General features: G+C 36.5%; 1 protein-coding gene and 2 pseudogenes across 2 annotated transcripts in view; 1 reads left to right on the top strand and 2 right to left on the bottom strand.

Annotated features, from left to right (window-relative positions):
• Positions 1 to 21,452, bottom strand: part of HERC1 (HECT and RLD domain containing E3 ubiquitin protein ligase family member 1) — a 151,917-nt gene that overhangs the window by 117,288 nt on the left and 13,177 nt on the right. Inside the window, exons 4-13 of the mRNA XM_012645072.1 lie at positions 20,697 to 21,008; positions 16,098 to 16,194; positions 15,369 to 15,512; positions 12,870 to 12,997; positions 10,720 to 10,864; positions 10,451 to 10,622; positions 8,834 to 8,968; positions 8,359 to 8,524; positions 3,658 to 3,783; positions 2,210 to 2,431 (exon numbers count right to left, since the gene is read on the bottom strand). Of these exons, the coding sequence (XP_012500526.1) occupies positions 2,210 to 2,431; positions 3,658 to 3,783; positions 8,359 to 8,524; positions 8,834 to 8,968; positions 10,451 to 10,622; positions 10,720 to 10,864; positions 12,870 to 12,997; positions 15,369 to 15,512; positions 16,098 to 16,194; positions 20,697 to 21,008 (1,647 nt within the window). The remainder of the gene's footprint in view (positions 1 to 2,209; positions 2,432 to 3,657; positions 3,784 to 8,358; positions 8,525 to 8,833; positions 8,969 to 10,450; positions 10,623 to 10,719; positions 10,865 to 12,869; positions 12,998 to 15,368; positions 15,513 to 16,097; positions 16,195 to 20,696; positions 21,009 to 21,452) is intronic.
• LOC105810990 lies at positions 13,426 to 14,689 on the top strand (annotated as a pseudogene). Its single transcript, XR_001137529.1, has one exon. The product of XR_001137529.1 is annotated as a ubiquitin-conjugating enzyme E2 D3 pseudogene (transcript).
• On the bottom strand, positions 18,330 to 19,946 carry LOC105810956 (annotated as a pseudogene).

The following is a 21,452-nucleotide window of genomic DNA, read 5'->3' as shown; positions in this document are numbered from 1 at the left end:
AGAGGGAGAGGGAGAGGGAGAGGGAGAGGGAGAGAAAGAGGCAGGCAGGCAGGCAGAGACTAAAGAGATATCACAACCAAATGCAATGTGTGATTCTGGACTAGATCCTGAACTAGGAGTGGGAGACGGGAGGAACTGCTATAAAGGACATTATTGGGACAACTGTAGATTTAAATATAGACTATATGTTAGATAATAGCTCTGTACCAATGTTAAATTCCCTGAATTCAATAATTGTTCTGTTGTTATGTAAGAAAATGTCCTTGTTCTTAAAAAATACATACTTAAAATATGCTTAAAGTACTTAGAGGTGGCCAGCATGATATCTGCAACTTACTCTCAAATGATTTAGAAAAGAAAGAAAGAGAGAGAGAGAACAAATTTGGTTGAAGAGTATAGGGGACTTCTTTAAATGATTCCTATAACTCCTCTATAAGTTTTAAATTATTTCAAGTTTAAAATATTTTTCAAAAAGAAATGCTCAGTATAAAAAATTTAGAGAATATCAAAACTGTATTTCAAAAAGTTAAAATCACCATTTAGCCAACCACTCAAAGAAAATGACTACAGTCATTTTTTTTTTTTGGTGTATTTCTTTCCTGATTTTTTTCCTTTTTTTCATATTTTTCATAATACTGTATTACATATTCTATTTTTAGTCTGCTCTTTTCCAACAGAATCATAAATATCTTCTACATTTTCACAAACCATGTATATATAAAATTCAAGTCATATAGTATTCCATTAAGTACATTTTCTTAACTATTCTATCTTTAGCTATTTCAGTTGTACTCAATTCTTACTTCCTATAAAGAATGATGTGATAAATATCTTTATGAAGAAAATTGGTATACGTTTACAATACACAAGAGTCTGGGAACATTTTAAGGTCCTTGCTATAAGCTGCCAAATAGCACAAGTATTTTTAAATCTTAGCACATGACAAATTTGGTTTAAACCACATCAGAAAGAAACAATAATTTATCATTTTAACCCAAAAGCAGTATTTTATTTCCATTTCCATGTAATATATACATCTGCCTCAGTCCTAATGACATAAGAAAACCACTGCTTTAATATAGCATAAATGTTCCTTACAGCTTTGGAAAAAATTTTCAGTCATTAACAAATTGATATACCATAACATTGTTCCCTTCCATCTGCAGCCAATACCTAACATCAGATTAAATTTACATTCTTAAACCTTAAAGAAAATAATTCTGTAGGAACAATCTTCACTCTGACTTAGTCAACTTCCTTTTAATGTGGACAGAACAGAGAGCACTAAGATTTGCAGGGAAGAAAAAGAGCATATAGACCAGGCCCTGGAGGCATAGGAGACAATATGAAATGATACACAAACAATTCAGAGTTAAGTTGCACAGTACAGTCTGATCCTAAAAAGGCTGAGAAGCACAGGGGTTTGCAGCTATAATCACATGGTTAGATGGGGTTATTTTGGCAAAGCTTCCTAGAATAGTCAAGACTTAAGACACAGATTGGTAGAGTAGAACAAACAAGAAATAGGTATGCCATGTACAATTTGGGGAAAGGATGAGCTCAGATAAAAATGGTGCATGAACTGATGATAATGGGTCTTAAGGGGTTTTAATTTAATACAAAGAGGTTATTTAACACAAGGTTATTCTAGCAGTAAGATGCTGAGAAGAGACCAGCAATAGTGACAACAGCTACAACATTGCTATTAGCATTAGATCATGATGGACTGGGTTAGAATAAAAGAAAAATGGAAAGAAAACAAGGGAGGAATTTAAGAAATACCCCAGAGTAAGAATTAATGACATCCTAATACAGAGAAAGCTGTAGGGTCCATTGTCTTCCCTTCTACTGACCAACCTATTCTTAGTCAATACCAACCATGCTATTTTATTATAAGACTATATCTGATAAGCTTAATTCCTTGCTTATATTCTTCTCTTTAAAAATGTTCTTAACTATTTTAATCTGTTTATTCTTCTACATTAACATCAGAAAAATTTGGTAAAATTCTGAAAAAAATCTCTTTGGAACTCTCAACTACATGTTATTTGGCCCTCGCAGTATTTCAGAAGACCTGAGTACGTTTTCCCCTTTGGGGAAAGGGGCCTAGAGTTTTATTCATGTCGTAAGTGCTTAAATGTCAAAATACATAACCTGAAGAGATCCCTACTCCTTATTCTTTTTTTATGACAAGGAAAAAGCAACTTACTGTATAAAATCCTAAATTTCTTAAGAGGGTCTTCATCAAAATTTCAGCCAGATGGGTGTCTGGATGGCAGCTCTGAGTGCCATAAGGTTGATCTGACAGGTTTCCATAGCCAGTACACACAGAAGAGAGGTCTGCAGCATCAGAGGGTGAACTATAGCCAAGTAGGGAGGCTACATGGGTATGATCTTGCAAACTTGTCAGAATGATATCCAGTTGCATTCTCTAAAAAACAATGAAATAGGAATAAGAAAATGTTTAGCTAAAAATGTATTAGAAAACAAAAAAAGATCCCAGAAAAAAAACTATAGTAATGATGCTAACTAATCCACTTAATAATGTGATAAACAATCTTTTGCAAGTGTATAATTATAAGAAAAGCAATTCCATTAATACTATTTAGGAAATGGAACTTACAGATTTTTATTTCACCCTTCATTGTAATACCTAAAACCTCAAACTAACATGGCATACTATACACAAAGATTTTAGTAATATATGTAGAGAGAAGTAGGAAATGCCAACAGATAAATTATATTTCACATTATTCTACAGAATTACCAAGGACAACCACTTATTCTAATGTTTAAAATAAATCACTTGAAGGCAGGGCACAATGGCTTATGCCTGTAATCCTGAGGTGGGAGGATCGCTTGAGGCCAGGATTTCAAGACCAGCCTGGGCAATGCATCAAGACCCTGTCTCTACAAAAAAATAAAGATATCAGCCAGCCATGGTGAGGTGCATGTATAGTCCCAGCTACTCGGGAGGCTCAGGAGGAGGATTGCTTGAGTCCAAGAGTTCAAGGCTGCAACCTCAACTTTGAGGTTGCAGTGAGCTATGATTGTGCCATTGCACTCCAGCCTAAGTGACAGACCAAGACCCTGTCTCATAAATAAATAATAGTATCTGTGAATATTATATTGCCAATAAGTACCACTTTTTTCCTCAAATCTGCATCTCTACAATTGATTTTTCTACTTGGTTAAGTAAAATATACTTATTTTAATATACATAAGATAATAAAAATGAAAAGAATAAGCATACTCATATCAAATACTTTTTCCTAACAGCCATCTTTTATTCTTTATATAAACAATTTCAAACAAAGTTCTGGGCATGGAACCAACAGTAGCACATGCCCTTGATTTCAACTCAGCACACTACAAATAAACCAAAGGGTCTCTGGTTTGACACCACAAGCAACACTGGAAAAATTACTCATTACTCTACTAATTAGCCCCAAATAACAATAAATTATCACTTGCTTCACTTGGAGTCATTAGACATCTGGGAATTCTTCCAGCACATAACATTAAATAACTGGGATTTACTAGACCCATCAAGTTAAGTACTATACTCCATGAACACATGGCAATTGAATAGCTTTATTGCTCTCTCAGTCCAGTTATGATACTACTGGTTTACTTATATACCATGCAAAAGCTTACCTGTCCTTTAGATAAGCTTTCCCATCTATCAGGTCCTTGGGGTAAAAGAGAATGAAGTAATTCCATCCGTTCTCGTAATGGAGGTAATAGCATGGTTGCTCCCACTGACAGAGTTTCAATTACCACCTAATATCAAAAAAGAAAAGTGGATTGATTGGCCCGGTTCTTATCTTTTTAGTAAAAACACATGAAAAGTGAATCCATCAACTATTAGGATCATGGAAGTCTAAAGAAGATGGAATGGCATGCAAGTCCTTCTTTAAATGTCTTCAAGAAGACTAAAAGACATATTTTGGATTTGCCACTAAAGAATTAATCATCAGCCAGCAAATATTTAGTGTTGTCTCTACAGTGTTGGGCCTGGTAAGAATCTGTACAAAGTGACGTGGATATAGAAATAAGCAAGACAGATAAAAGCTCTACTTTCAGAAGCATATAGTCTAATGGGAAAGAAAGACCCTGAGCAAGTAATTACAAATGTGAAAGGAGTTACACATGGAAAGTTAAAGTAAGTAAGAAGTTGAGTGACACAGACTCAAGGACAATTAGCATGGCCTATGGGCTCACGGAAGGGCTCCCTGAGGATTAGGCATTTAAAAATTACAAATTAGCAGGATTTAACAGACAAAGGTCCAGGTAGTAGGAACAGCATAAGGAATAGCTAGCTTCATTATCTTAGGCCTTATAACTTCTCTGGGTCATGACTTCTTTATTAGTAAAATCAGTGTTGGACTAGATAAACACCATAGTGCTTTTTAGTTCTAATACTCGATTTTTCTAGACATAGTCAATGTTTCTAATTCTTTAAATTACTATAATGTTTGAAAAATTCAACTGCACAAAAGGAATAACCTTCCATCAAAAAGCATGCATCCTCCAACACAATTAAGAACTGAAAGAACCTTTAATGACTTCCTCAGGTTACCATAATCAAACTAAATTTTAGCTGTAGAAATTCAACAAAGGTGACTAAGGATTAAAGACTGAATGCATGTACTCCCTTTCCAAAAGTCCATCTAAAAGGATGGGGGTGGGGGGACGACCAAAAAAAAAAAAAGAAGGGGTAAAGGAGAAAATATCATCAAAATTTTGGAAGCAGAAAGAAACAGATAAAGGGGAACCGACTTAAAAAAACCTGAAAGGACTGCATCCGAAATCAAAAGTGAGAAAAAACAAAAAGCACTACAAAATTCCTAAAGGCTCAGGTACATCTGCAACACGGGGCAAAAGGAGAAGCTCAAAACAGGAAGATTGGTTGAAAACTGGTTAATATAATAGGCACAGTTGAGGGTAGGAATACCAAACTGAAAATAATGGGATTTTAAGACAGTGTTCATTCTGAATGTTGAGACTCCAAGCCCTTTTTCAAACCCCACGAGAAGACTATCTAATCTACTGCCACAAGGTAGTAGATTAGAAGAGCCTTCCTTTGGGGAATCTCACTAGCCCAACAGAAAAGACCTTAAGGGGCAGACATCAAGAGTTTACAGCCCCCATCCCCACCCCAAACAGCCAAGCCACATCAATCTGCACTAAAGCTGATAAGCCTCAACCACATGCACAGGACTTTCATTCAGCCTTTTAGTGTCACACTCTTAACCACCATGGGGCAGCCAAAGCTCATCAGAAATTTGAGGAAACCTTTATTATGACAGAGACTAAAACTAGAAGACAATGAAGCAATGATTTCATAATTCTTATGGCAAAATGATTTCCAATTTAGAATTTTATGCCTAAACCATTCATGAAGATATTCAATTCTCAAACTCATTAAATGTGAGTGTACTCTCAAGGAATATATTTTCTACTGACCCTCAGAAGCTATTGATGGCAGTAGAAACCCAGCAGAAACCACCTTAGCCATGTAATCAAGATTAACATTGCCAGTAATAAGACATATCAACATTGTGAACCTTGTGTAATCATGAACCCAAAACACATCATTTCTGGGGTATTCTTGCCAAAAATACATAACTTCAATCCAATCATGAAAAAATAACAGAGAGATATTCAATAAAGTAACTGACCAGTACTCATGAAGTGCCAAGGTCATGAAATACAAGGAAAAACTGAGGAATTATTATAGGAGACAAAGGAGACTAAAGAGAAATAACATATGCAATATGGGATCCTAAATAGGATCCTGCAACAGAATAAGGACATTAGTGGAAAACCGATATGACTTCTAATAAGGGGTGTTTAGTTAATAGTATTAAACCAATATTAATTTCTTGGTTTTGATAATTATATCATGATTATGTAAGACAATAATATAAGGAGAAGCCAGGTGAGAGATATATGAAAACTCTATTACTTAGGCAACTTTTCCTTAAGCCCACAATTGGTTCAAAATAAAAAGTTAAAAAGAAAGAAATTCAGAGATAGTCCAAGGAAAATGGTGGGAAAGCACACAAGAAACAGCAAGAGTGATTGCTGCAAATAGATAAATTACTACAAGTTTCAGGGATAAGGAAAGAGGAACAGAAATAGCCCTATACACATCCAGGGAGAATCCATCTAAGTAATCTCCTAAGATGGAGTGGCTACCAAGGAGATCCAAGGAATAAATAGACAATTCTAATTTTTAAGTTTATTTTTCCTTATTTTATTTCAGTACTTTCAACTTTTCAAAAATCTTACACTACCCTATTTTCTGATAAATATTAAATCGTCACAGTTCCTACTCACCACCAGGTTAATATTCCTCCCACCCTCATCTCAGGGGATATGTCCCTCTACTTGAAAAGTCAATTTCTTTTTCTCTTTTTAAAAACAAGACATATAATCCACGTGCCATAAAATTCACCTTTTGAAAGTATAAAATTCAATGGTTTTTAGTAGATTCACAGAGTTGTGCAATAATCACCACTTTCTAATTTTAGAATATTTTCATTACCCCAAAAAGGAGACCTGTGCCCATTAGCAGTCATTTCCCCATTTCCCCCTCCCCCAAACTCCCAGCAACTGCTAATCTACTTTTTATCTCTATGTATTTGCCTACTGTGCACAATTCATGTACATGGAATTATACAATATGTAGCCTTTTGTGTCTGGCTTCTCAGTCATGTTGTAGTATATATCAGTACTTCATTCCCTTTCGTGGCTGAATTAACATTACATTGTATGGATATACCATATTTTGTTCATCCTTTCATCAGTTGACAGACATTTGTATTGTTTCCACTTTGGGGCTGTTATGAATAATGCTGCTATGAAGTTTTTGCATGGATATATGTTTTCAATTCTCTTGGGTACAGATCTAGTAGCAGAACTGCTGGGTCATATGGTAACTCTATGTTTAACTATTTAAGGAATTGCCTGTTTTTCAAAGCAGCTGCACCACTTTATATTTCCATCAGAGAAGCATGACGGTTCTAATTTCTCCACCTCCTCCAACACTTGCTGTTAATCAGTCCTTTTATTCTAGCCATTTAATGGGTATGCAGTAGCATGAATATCTCACTGTGATTTTGATTTGTACTTCTCTAATAACCAATGATGTTGAGCACTTTTCCATGTGCTTACTGGCTACTTGTGTATCTTCTCTAGAGACATGTCTGTCTACTCAGTTTCTTTGCTCATTTTTAAAATTGGAGTATTTGTTTTTTTTATTATTAATTTGTAAGGATTCTTTATATATTCTAGAAACTAGAACTTTATCAGATATATGATTTATAAATATTTCTCCCATTCTCTGAGCTGTCTTTTCATTTTTTTGATAGTGTCCTTTGAACCATGAATGTTTTTAATTTTGAGGAAATCCAATTTATTTTTTCTTTGGTCCTTGTGCTTTTAATGTCATATCTAAGAAACCATTGCCTAATCCAATTCAATCCATAAAGATTACATCTACATTTTCTTCTTTGAGTTTTTGATCCATTTTGAATTAATTTTTTGGATATAATGTGAGGTAAGGTTCCAACTTCATTCTTTTGCATGTGGGTGTATAGTTGTCCCAGCACCATTTGTTGAAAAGATTATTCTTTCTCCCATGAAACTGTTTTGACATTTATGTACAAAATCAATACACCACGGATGTATGAGTTTATTTCTGGACCCAAAATTCTATTCCATTGATCTATATGTCTATCCTTCTGCCAGTACTACCAATTTTAATAACTATAGCTACAAAGTAGTATGGTTTGAAATTGGAAAGTGTAAGTCTTCTAACTTTGTCCTTCTCTTTCAAGATTGTTTTGACTCTTCTGGGTCCTTTGAATTTCCCTATGAATTTTAAGATCAGCTTGTCAATTTCTGCCAAACAAAGGCAGCTGGAATTTTGACAGTGATTACACTGAATCTGTAAACCAATTTGGGAATATTGATATCTTAACAATATTAAGTCTTACAATTCATGAACATGGGATGTCTGTACATTTATTTAGGTCTTCTTTAATTTCTTTCAATGATGTTTTATAGTTTTCAGTGTAGAAGTCTTACACTTTTCCTTTTTTGACATATTTGTAAATAGGTAACTATAGCACAATGTAATGCAATGAGAACATATACATAAGAAATCTAATCTGGCGGCAGGGCAGGGAATAAAAAGTTTCTCAGAGATGGCATCTGACCTTTGTCTTAAAGGATGAGTTAACCAAAGTTGAACCAATTGAAGCTGTCCAATGTACAGCTGAATATATTGTATAGTTAAAATTTCAGGGAAAGATGTGGCTTGAGACACAGATTCATGAATCCTCTTACCTCTTGGATTTCATCTGGGACAGTTGAGTCCATCAGTCTGAAGAGCAAATTTCGAAGTGGACCTGCTTGCCTCCCAAGAATGCTGGTAGCTACCCCTCCCGCAAGCGCAAGAGCAAGGTGATTTGAAAGCAGCTTCAGGCACAGCTTGAGAAAATTGTGGTGTTCCCTGAAACCAAACAAACTGCTGTGAATTTTCAGAACATAAAAGTGCATGGGCTATTCAGTTTGGATAATATTTTTTTCTGTTTAAAAATTTATTAAGTCCTGACCAACAGTAATTTTTAAAACATGATTTGTGAAATTAGGCATAACTTTTTCCTAGAGGTTATCAATAAGTATCTAAATTTAGCTCTTTTGTAGATTATAAAGAAGTTACATAATTGAGGAATAAAGCAAAGAAAGAATAGTCAAAACTTAAAACACACACACACCCCCTATATATATATATATATATATATATATATATAAAACATACCTTGAGGAAGGGAAAGGGAGTGGGGGAATTTCACTGTTTATTTTATCACAGTATCTCTCAAGAAAAGAGCGCAGATGTGAGAAGGTACTCTCTTCAAGATCTACACAATAAGGTCGGTGCCAGGCAACAACTTGTCTAGAAGGACGCATAAGAAAATCATGAAACAAGCTTAAAATGAAATTTTCACACATGATCAAAAACAAAAATTAAAACATATGAAAGCTGAAAGATTTCAACAAGATACACAGAAGACATTCTTGATTATGAAAATGATAAAACCCTTCACTTTAGCAACTGAGGAAAACCAAGAATTTGCCTTCTTCAACAAGAAAACATACAACTACCTGTTTTGGAAGGTTTGGATATGCACTCACCTGAAGGTATAGGGCTGAGTCACATGATCTACTAAAGCTCTTTCTGGTTCTAAGAGTCTAGAAAATATATTTTTCATATTAAGAAAAATATCCTGACTCTCTAGAGTGATATACTAAAATCTATTAAAAGAAAAACCCCTGAAATCTCTTGTGACTATTTTGAAGTTCTTGAGACCCAACTATCTACATATAAAGTACAAAGTTGTAGATTTAATACTAAAAGCAAATTATTTACGTTCAACTTATTTATTTTTGGCTTTTGTTTTAAAGGGATAATTACCTATAAACATTTTTAATTGGTTAGAATATCATAATAAACCTCTTCTGAATCGAAAATCTAGATTTCAAATATAATACATTCTAAGTTGTAAAACAGCACATGTGTAACCACAAATATCTGAAACAACCCAAATGTTCCATAAAATTCAGTCTCCTAACATTGACTAAAAATTACCTACCTGATTAGCTAATCACATATGGTTATCACTTTAGGAAAAAGCTAAATTTTTATACAAAAAGTAATTTTTTTAATTTAAAAGTATGGCCACTGGGGCCAGGTGCAGTGGCTCATGCCTGTAATCCCAGCACTTTCGGAGGCTGAGGCCAAAGAATTGCTTGGGGTCAGGAGTTCAAGACTAGCCAGGGCAACATATCAAGACCCTGTCTCTACCAAAAATTAGAAAATATTTGCCAGGTGTGGTAATGCGCACCTGCAGTCCCAGCTCTTCAGGAGGCTGAGGCAGGAGGACTGCTTGAGCCCCGGAGTTCACGGTTGCAGTGAGCTATGATCACACCACTCACTGCACTCCAGCCTGGGTGACAGAGTAAGAGTTTGTCTCTTAAAAATAATAAAAGTATGGCCATTGTTTTTTTCAAAAAACCAACCAGATAAAGGGCACTGAGGTCAAACAATGTTAATCAATAAAGCCTCTTTCTGATTTTAATTATTTTAATTGAATTTCCTCTTGATATGCAGATATTTAATTTTTTAAAATCAGTATCTAGCGACAGAAAGAATTCAAAATGTTTAGAAGACACTTCAATTAAGAAAATGTCTTAAATATAAGGTATAACATCTTGTTTCTGAAATATAACCTCAACATTCAAATCAAAAGAAATCTGTCATTTCTATGATAGTAAAAAATCAATACCAGAAATGTTCAGAAAAGCATTTTATGAATAAAGCACAGTTATTTCTGTTTTTATTGGTGTTTCTGCTATTATTAAACGTAGGCACTCTTACCTGTCCCTAGGAAGAGCAGTCCATGCCAGACTATGTGATGTTCCAGCTGAAATCTGCTGAATAGCTATACCATCTAAGCCACTCACTTTCTTTGGTTTAGTAATAGGACCTGTGGAATTGCCTTGGCCACACTGCCCCATCGAATTATTGCCCCAGGCATAAACTTCATTATCTAAAAACAAAAATATAAAGTATAAAAGAAAAGCTGAATTTAAATGTAATATATTTACGGAAGTTAATATTACGTCTTTAAACACAAATTACTTTACCATGAGAAAGAGCCAAACAATGACTGTCTCCAATAGAAATATCAACTATTCTTGTGGCAGCCAGTTCTTCAATAAGCTTGGGTCTCAAAGCAGTAGCTTCTGAAGAACCACAACCTAGACAAGCTCCACAGCCCCAAGCATAGACCTGAAAAAACATAAATACACTACACATAATTTCCTGAGATAATTAGGTTGTTGACTTAACTTATTAGGTTGTTGAATAAATAAAATCTGTGAAACAAGAATGGGGCTTGAAAATAACTTTATGGTACCGAAATCATCATTTTGATCCATTTTAAAGACTGCCAAAGTGATTTATTGGGCTGTTTTTAAACCCTCATTGTATACGCAGATCAGCAGCTGAACTGAAAAGAAAAATAATTGGACACAGAAAAAATGGAAAGATCTGAGAGATTATGCTAAAATTATGAATTGGCTTGCATTCTGTTATATTTGCCCAATCTTAGCAGCTTTAGAAATACTGTCTTAAACTTTTCCTTTACATGTTTCTCACTCTTCAGATGAGATCAAGATTAGACCAAGGTGTGATCATATAAAATGGATTACATAAATCACAAAACTGATGTTCATGATTTACTTTTAAAAATACCTCACCTCACTGTAATAACAATTTTAATCACCTCACTTACAAAGAGGGCCACATGAAGCAGTAGTCTAGATCAGGAGTCCCCAACTTACGGCAAGTTGTATAATTATTTCTTATATATTACAATGTAATAATAATAAGGTGCACAATAAATATAATGCGCTTGAATCATCCCAAAACCATCCCCCCCCCACCCATCCACGGAAAAATTGTCTTCCATGAAAACAGTCCCTGGTGCCAAAAAGGTTGGGGACTGCTGGTCTAGATAGTTCCCCTTGAATATCTTCATTTTTGACTAATTAATACCGAAATAACCATTGACTGATTTAAGATGCTTGGGGAAAGGGTTAGATGAAGAAAACAGGAATACAAAAGGATGAATGACTACAATTTGGCAATCCAAAATCAACTTTATTTGGTTTAGTAATAGCGAACTGAATGATTAATAACAAAGGTAGCAACCAACAAATGTAATGATTAATAGCCTGAGTCAGATTTGTTAGGGCAAGTTTCTCAAAAAATAGTTAAATTATATGATTTCAGCTTTTCTGCTCATCTGCCTTGTGAATTAGTCCAAAAACATTTTTATACCACTGCCTAGCACATAACGGGTTCCTATATGTGAGAGAATAAGTGGTCAGCTCACTTTTTCACTGCTATCACTGATGGATACAAAAGAGCGAATATTATCAATCACCATACCTGGACCTTCCCTATCACCAACAAATGTAAGAGTCAAAATATGCATGTAAAAGTTCAAAAGCTTAGGCGGGAGGATCATTTGAGCTCAGGAGTTCGAGATCAGCCTGAGCAAGAGCAAGACCCCATCTCTACTAAAAAATAGAAAGAAATTAGCTGGACAACTAAAAATATATAGAAAAAAATTAGCTGGGCATGGTGGCACGTGCCTATAGTCCCAGCTACTCAGGAGGCTGAGGCAGGAGGATCGCTTGAGCCCAGGAGTTTGAGGTTGCTGTGAGCTAGGCTGATGCCACGGCACTCTAGCTCAGGCAGCCAGAGCGAGACTTTGTCTCGAAAAAAAAAAAAAAAAAAGTTCAAAAGCTTATAAAGGGATTACAAAATTCTAACTATCCTCAACTTGACTAACCCCATTTCTCAGAAATACCTAAGCCTCTCAGATTATTTTCCATATGAAAATATTCTCTTTTCCCTCTTTTTTGATAACTTTCTTGCCTTCTTAATTCATATCACTGGTTCCATCAAGATCTAGTTTTGATTTCCCCCACTATCCATGATTTTTAGTAAAAGGCTTAAGGAGTGCTAAGTGCTAAAATATTTTTAAAAAGCAGCTTAAATGCAAAGAACAAGGGGCTGAGGGAATGTTCACTTGGGTCACATGGGCTAGGTCAGAAAACCTGACTCTTTCTCTGATACTCTACTTCAAACAGGAAAATATTTCATTTCAGTATGTTGCCTAAAAATGTATTTCTTTTAATTTTAAAATTTAAATACAAGTATTACTTTTTAGTTACCTAGTCCTCTCAAATACTCTTAACTTGCTTATCCGCCTCCCTAGTCCTACCTGCCCTGTTGATGTCAAAGCAAGTGAAGACTGGCTCCCAGCACAAACTTTGCGAATGAACATTCCTTGTAAAGCTTCAATAACTTTCGGTTTATACACTCTGTTGGTATCACCATGGCCAAGTTTGCCTATAAAAACAAACACATTCAAGTTGAACAATTTACTTATTTTAAAGAACTATCCTTTTTGTAAGTAATAAAGTTGATAAACGGCTCTATTCTTTCCATCACTAACAAGACAGATATGGAAAACTCTAAGTGTTTGATAGCCGAGGATGTTAACAAATAAGCATTTTTGTTACAAGAAGGTTAACAACCATCAAACAATTAACATCACTTTACAAGTGACATGGAAAGTTATTTTTCTGTCTTTTTCCCCCTTTAATGACTATATTTCTAACTTCAAATTTGCTGACATAATATACAGGTCCTATAAAAGAATGTATATGCATATAATTTTTTAAAACTTTAAAAAAGATTCACTAGTTCACAAAATAGAAAAGTTAGCAAATCATTAAGAAGAAAAAGAAATGGCCAATAACATAAATCCGGGCTGCGTCGTGCGCGTGAGCCCCGTAGGGCCGGGGAGGCACCAGCCGCCGCGCGGGGAGGCCGAGGCCGCAGCTTGAGGGAGGCCCCGGCCCCTCTGCGCCTGTGTCTGGCAGAGCCGGTGCGAGACGAGACAATCCTTCCCCGTCGCCCGGATAATCAAGAGTTTTGGCCGGACCTTCGAGCACACACCGAGACAGTGAGGAGCCAGACGAAAAGCACAGACTATGGCGCTGAAATGGATTAATAAGGAACTTAGTGATTTGGCCCGTGACCCTCCAGCACAATGTTCTGCAGGTCCAGTTGGGGATGATATGTTTCATTGGCAAGCCACAATTATGGGATCTAATGACAGCCCATATCAAGGCGGTGTATTCTTTCTGACAATTCATTTTCCTACAGACTACCCCTTCAAACCACCTAAGGTTGCATTTACAACAAGAATTTATCATCCAAATATTAACAGTAATGGCAGCATTTGTCTCGATATTCTAAGATCACAGTGGTCTCCTGCTTTAACTATTTCTAAAGTTCTTTTATCCATTTGTTCACTGCTATGTGATCCAAACCCAGATGACTCCCTAGTGCCAGAGATTGCACGGATCTATAAAACAGACAGAGATAAGTACAACAGAATATCTCGGGAATGGACTCAGAAGTATGCCATGTGATGCTACCTTAAAGTCAGAATAACCTGCATTATAGCTGGAATAAACTTTAAATTACTGTTCCTTTTTTGATTTTCTTATCCGGCTGCTCCCCTATCAGACCTCACCTTTTTTAATTTTATTTTTTGTTTACCTCCCTCCATTCATTCACATGCTCATCTGAGAAGACTTAAGTTCTTCCAGCTTTGGACAATAACTGCTTTTAGAAACTGTAAAGTAGTTACAAGAGAACAGTTGCCCAAGACTCAGAATTTTTTAAAAAATGGAGCATGTGTATTATGTGGCCAATATCTTCACTCTACTTTGGTTATGAGACTAAAACCATTCCTCAGTGCTCTAACACGCTGAAGAAGCCTTCTGAGGGGAGGGATGGATGCTCAGTTGTCACACCCAAGGAAGCAGCATTATTCTAGCAGCATCCATTCTTGTTTAACCTTTCCACTGTTAGAGATTTGAGGTTACATGATATACTTTATGCTCATAACTGATGTGGCTGGAGAATTGGTATTGAATTTATAGCATCAGCAGAACAGAAAATATGATGTATTTTATGCATGTCAATAAAGGAATGACCTGTTCTTGTTCTACAGAGAAAAAAAATAAATAAATAAATAACATAAATCCAACCTCACTGGTAATCAAGAAAATACAAATTAAATGATACCATTTTCACTGTTGAAAGTATTTTTAAAATTATCTTAATTTTAATACCTAGTGTTGTTGAGGGACATGGGGAAGTAAACATTCACATTGCTGATAGAAGTGACTAATTAAAGTGAACAAAGATTTAGCCATTCATTGTATTGTTGTTACTACTGGAAAAAACAGAAACCATCTAGATATTCAACAATGAGAGACTGGTTTTATAAATTGTGCTACAGTCACATGAAAGAACACTATGAACCATTTAAAAGAATGATGTAGAGTCATGTTTGTTGACACAGAAAAAATACTCATAAAATACTGTTAGACTAAAACATATATACGTTAAAACAGATATAAGCATATATAAAACATATATGTAGGTCTACTTTGGTTTAAAAAGACATCTATGTAGAAATATTTGTAAATATTTGTATAAATGTATATTTATTTATAAATCTATTTACCAAAGTGTTAACAATGGTTAAAACGACATTTGTAAAAGTACAGTTAATTTTCATTTTACTTTCTACTCATCTGTATTTGAGTTTTTCTACATTAAACATGTATAACTGAAAAATAAATTTTAAGAAAACTCAAGAAAAAAGGCCAAAGCTATCCATAAATAATTTTTTACATACCATTGTCTCCTCCTCCAAAAGACCATACAGTTCTTCCATCCTTAGATAAAGCAATAGTATGTGAACTGCCACAAGAAACCTCTCCTACATTGCTAATGTCTTTTACTAATGTTGGAATGTTACGGCTATTACTGTCACCATGACCTTGGATAAAACACACACAACAACAAAGAAACAATGTTAATTGTTTTTCTCTAGGTCATTACTTCACAAGTAGAATAAATATTACAATTTTATAATAGAATTGAGGTATCTTTTAAGTGCAATTCAGTATGAAAAACAAAATCATTTCTAATGTCTTCTCAACCAATCTTCTAGGCTACTCCCAAACTGAGGCATCCAGTCACTTCAGTGAACCATTAGAACATTCTGTTCATGCTCCTCTCACAGCACTTACCTTATGTTGTGTTGTATCATGCTCATGTTGACTTGTTTTCACTACCCACTAGGTTATAAACTTCAAGATCATGATGGTATTATTCTTATACCAGAAACTCTACAGTGCCTGGTCATAATAGGCACTCAGTAAATATTTGCTAGATTTAATTACATCTTAAATATCAGCATCAAATCTAGATATTATCTGTATAAAATTATCTTCCTCTGAATTTAAAACTAGCAAAATAAGTGACAGTCTTTGACTTATTAAATCTACTCTCACTGCTTCTCAATAACTGTAACCATTTCTATTTTTATGTGAGAATAGCTTCAATTTTCAAAAAATCTTACCCAATCTTCCAAAGTCTCCTTCACCCCACGTATATAATTCACCATCTTCTGTGACAGCAGCACTATGTCTATATCCAGCTGACACACAAACAACTACCTGCATTGCACACAAGTGAATTTGATGAGCACATAGATGCTAAAACACATAGTCCGTATTTGATTCTAAACATAGACTTTGGAGATACTAATATTCACAACTCATCCAAGAACTGCCATGTATAGCTGTGGAGGCTGTGCTCAGGACAAGGATGCCTGGCTAAGAGGTCAAGTAAGTGCTAAAATACAGACTATTCTCTGCTTGCTAAACAAACCATCCAGAGAAGAGAACAACTCTTCTCAATTCACACAAAGGCCTTGTAAGGGCTGGTAGGGGGCCTGAATACATTAGTCTAATCACTTGCAAGAATACTATATCACCAATAAAGTCTACTCAAAAAGTTGAAGAGAGTTGAATACCCATGGAACATGGAACAATGACAATTTTTAAAGTATAAGGTTAACATAAAACCTCCAGTCCTGGCTGATCAAGAAAAACTCATTATTAATAATATAATAAGGATAACTCTCAAAAAGATATTGACTATTACCAGTACAGAAAGATCTAAGCAGTATATAAGCTTATGTTAATTAAACTTCTGACAGTACCTCTTTACCTACAAGTAGCTATACAACCGATGAGTAGAACCAGGGGTATATAGCAACGTAATTTGGGGATCACTCAAATCTTTTAACACTGATCCAAATCACTGGCTATTGAAAAAAATACATACAGAAAAGAATGACTGCACTAATAGCTCCATGTCTTTTTAATCTCCAAAAATTATAACTCATCTTAGGAAATTCAAATTTTAGATTCAATTAAAAATACTGAGCATTTAATACGTTCTAGATACTATGCTAAGAACTTCTGAAATTTTTATCTGTAAAGTATTAATTTAAAATTTTGTGACATTTTTCCTGCACAACGCTCATACGATATTGTTTTTAATTGGCAATGTTTCTATTACAAAAATAGAACATTGAATAGGCTATAAATAAAGAAATGGAATTAAGGAAGAAAGAAGGTGCTAGAAAGACCAGGAAAATACAATTTCAAATAGTATTTATCTGAAGTTCCTTAGCGTACCATGTGTAATATCTCATCGAGTATCCCTGATGTTTTCAAAGTGGAACGTTCCAAGACCCATTGCTCTAAGGTTGGTGTGTAAGTTAGAGTACTGCCAGATGTAATAGAGTAAAACTCCTTTGATAGCCATCCCTGCCAGACAACTTCCCATGAAGGAAAAAGTGTTCCACTTGTAATCCTGGCATAAAATTAAAATTTAGACTTTATAAAGTTTTTTTTTCCACAAAACATTCACAACCTTTATTATGGGTGACAGCTACGCTGCAACTTTGGGAATAAAAAGTAAAATTATAACATAGGTCCTAGGCCCTGGAGAAACCTGAAAAAAGAGATTGGGAAGGAGGGCACAAGGGTCTGCCCACCTCCCTGGAAAGGTGCAGAATAAGCCAGGCCTAATAACAGGGTCATGGGCGTCTAAAAGCTTAGGCCCTGGGCCTGTTGGCATAAGAAACATTGTGAACTTAAATACATACATAGAGAGAGACCTAGGCAATAGGTGAGGCTCTGCTCCCAAACCCCTGGGGATGATGACTAAGGCCTTATCTCCTCCTCAATCATACTGGAAGTAGAAGGTCACATCTTCAGAGTATTTTGGTTTTTCGTGTTTATGTACAAAAAATCCACAACCCAAAATAAAGTTATCTGTCTCTGAAACTATCTGTCTTGGTTTCTCCATCTGTCTGTGTGGACAAAGGGAATGGAATGGACATGAAGAGACAATGGATGTGGGGGAAGAAACAGAACCATGGGTTTGGGGATGCGAAGAGAGGACATCTGAGGGACAAGAGAAAGGCCCCTTCCCCAAAAGGCTCTAGACATAGTCAAGGAAGGCTAAGGCTTCAGCCCTTCTCTAATGCACATCCCATCCCATTTGCCTCCCACTGCCCAAGTTAACATACCTAAAGGAATATGCCACCATCTAAAGAACATATCAAAAAATAGACCCCAATGTCCTTTTAAAAAAAAAAAAAGGTTAAATATTAACCCTTTGGGTGTTGGCCTTGTCAGGCAGAGATAAAGCCAAAAGTAGGTGTCCATGAAGGTCTGTCTGGCCTTTGGTCAAAGCCCCCTGAGGGGAACAGTGAAGGTTCCATAATCCAAGGAACTCAGTCCAGGGAAATGATGCCTGACCAACAGCCAGTCAAAGAGGGACCAGTAGGCAGGGGTCTTCCATGCCCCCGCTTAAGACCTCCCACACTCCCCTGTCAGAGGCCATAATGCTGCTGACACAGCCAGGAGGGGATGCTGGAGTGGAGCTGCAGTGGGAGCTCTCCAACATGGGGACCAGTGGGCCTAGAAAGTAGAAGTGGCCAAGAACATCCTTGTTCATTTAGTGAGGTGATGACAGAGGGACCACAGTGCTGACTCCCAGTCTGAAGGAAAGAAAATAAATCTAAACCTTGAATGTCTATCCCCAGTGGGAAGGCAGGTGGGTACTCATGTAGTGGGAGACTAGACAAGAAACCACCACCCAGTGTGCCCATAGCAGGGCTCTGTAGCACTGAGGATGACTGGTGACCACACATCAGGACTCCTTTGCTTCCAGGTAGGGCAGGGATGGCCTCTGAGGTGACAGAACAGTGCTTCTTGGTCGGAGGCAGATTCTCCTCATCTAATGAGCTTTCTATTGTCGAGTCAATAACTTCAACCTCATTCTTATTCTCTGATGGATTTCCCTTTGGACAGGGCCATCCAGCGGGGGCAAACCTCAGATGCCTCCTTCTTGGGTTTCACTGGACACCAGGATTCATCTTCCATGAACTGGATCTCACCACAATCCAAACAGGAATTAAGAATCTCCATGAATAAACCATCAGTAAGAGATTCATAGGGAGCCTTCTTGTCACACACAGGACATGTCCACAATGGCTTCTTCTCATTCATCTGTAGATAAAAGGCAGCATGGAAGCTCTGCAGGTGGGCTCAGGTGAGGGCACGACAAAGGACAGTCAGGCACATCTTCTCTAGTAGGCACGTGAGTCACATCCAGAGACTTGTAGGAGCCACCTCACTATCAGGGTCAGCAGTCAATTTTTCCTTGATTGGTGCCCAGGAATAGTCTGGGTTTCAGATACCCTTTGCTCTGAGTTTTTGTAGAAGGGTCCCTGAAGTCAACTGCCTCACCAGGTACACAGACAAGGAGTAATTTCATCCAAACTCAGATGATCAATTGACCACGATGGTGTTGGGAACAGTGGCCAAAAGTCAAGCCAGGGGTGTGATGTTGATGGTTGGCTGGGCCTCTTGGGCTCAGACCCTTTCTTGGCAGCGGGTAGCAGGGTGGGGAAGGTAACCGGCAGGAGCCACAGTCTTCCACTGACCTTGACAAAGAGGTTGGGAGGGAAATAATCCTCTTGGGGGTAGCTGGTATCACAGAGACAAAACCTTAGCCGCACCTGTATGGTATAATTGCATTTGGCTCCTGGTAGAACTTCTCAATGAAAGAATCTGCTGCACTTGCTAGGGAGTGAGGGCAAAGGTAGAGTGCACTTCCTCAAACTGCTGGCTAGAAGTGAATGCAAGGGTGGTGACCCGATGAGTTCCTCGTAGACTTCATAGAAAGGCAATGGTTTCATGGTGACATCAAGGTGCACAGACCAGGGCAGAGGAAGGGTGCATGTCTACCTCACACTAAGGCCCAGCAGGGTGCCAGGGGCCAAAAGGGTCAGGGGAATGGGAGCTAGAGGACCAGGGGAGCCTACAGGAGAGATGCCAGAGGACATGGATACAAAGATTTTTATAAAAGAAAACTTTCATGGAAAGAATACAATCTTAAAATAGTGGAACTGGTATAATTGCATATAAGTTTAGGAAAATACCTTTATCTCTTTAAAGAAAGATCAAATAGAAATAAAAAGAGAAAACCTAGGTTCAGTTTCTAACAGTGCCAATTATTTGTGTGGAACCTTGGGCTCACAATGCTTCATCATTCAGGTCTCTGTTAAGATGCCACCTCTCCCAAGAGCATCCTCTGACCTCATTATTTAATATCACACCCTGCCCAATTTAATCTTCATTACATTACTCAATTTTTTCTTTACTACTATCTGAAATTATTTTATATGTTTGCTAACTTATTTATCTCTATCCCAAAGATTAAAGATTTAATAGAACAGAGACTTTGTCTGTCTTGTTCACTGCTATATGTCTAATGCCTAAAACACTGCCTGACACTTAGAAGGTGCTAAATAAATATTAGCTGAATGAATGATTCTCAGTTTCCTTATTTGTGAAATGAATAATAATTATTCTTATTCTCACAAGAATAATAATTATTCTTATAACAACATAATAATTAAAATTGAATAATGTATGTGAAAGTGTTCTATAAACTATAAAGCACACAAAAGAAAAAGCCAAAGGGCAGAAGGTGAGGGGCAACTTCAGAAAGAACACATCAAAATCTCAAAGATATCATCAATTATAACACCACTGCATCTAATTATTTTTAAATCCAAAAAGAAAGCACATACCTTTCCTTGTAGAGGCCCCTGAATAAGCTTGGGATATTTCTGTGTTGAACTATTTCCATGTCCCAGTTTCCCATAATCGCCGTCTCCCCAACTAAAGACTTCTCCTTCTGTTGTAAAAGCTAAAGTGTGACCATCAGATCCTTTAGATGATGAAACCTTTTTAATAGACCTGTGAGGCTCAAATGTCAACTTTTTCAAAGTGGACTGGTTATTGGAATCTCCAAGGCCCAGTCTCCCATAGCTGCCTTTACCGCAGGCTCTCACAGAACCATCCGTAGAAATGACAAAAGTGCAGTACTGTCCAGCTTCAATCTGTAAACAAAAACACAGAGTTCCAAATATAAAATGCTTCTGTGAGAATCAAAGTATAATATTTAAGGCTGGTATTATCAAAGAGGCTCAAAGGAAGTCTGTTAAAGCAGAATATGGCATGACTCTCCACAGAGATTAAGGAATAAACAGAAAATTAAGAGAACACTAACAGCCTTTTCATGCTGACTTCATCACTGAGCTCAAATTCATATATATCTTATCTTTTCAGATTATCTTCCAGGTTATGATTGAATGAAACAACAAAGTAAAATGTTTGCATCTCCTCTTATAAATGGGGGAAGGGCAAGAATAAAATTTCCCTACTACTTCCTTGGGGTCCACTATAGCAAGAACCATACAAAATATATCCTAAATCCACTTAAAATATACATTTTAATGAAAATAATAATAAAATAGAAAATTCTAGCTTGGCTATAAATGTAA

Source organism: Propithecus coquereli, unplaced genomic scaffold (assembly GCF_000956105.1).
Source record: "Propithecus coquereli isolate 6110/MARCELLA unplaced genomic scaffold, Pcoq_1.0 Scaffold224, whole genome shotgun sequence".
NCBI lineage: Eukaryota > Metazoa > Chordata > Mammalia > Primates > Indriidae > Propithecus > Propithecus coquereli.
Note: the sequence above shows the minus strand (reverse complement) of the source record. Positions and strands in the feature narration are given on the sequence as shown.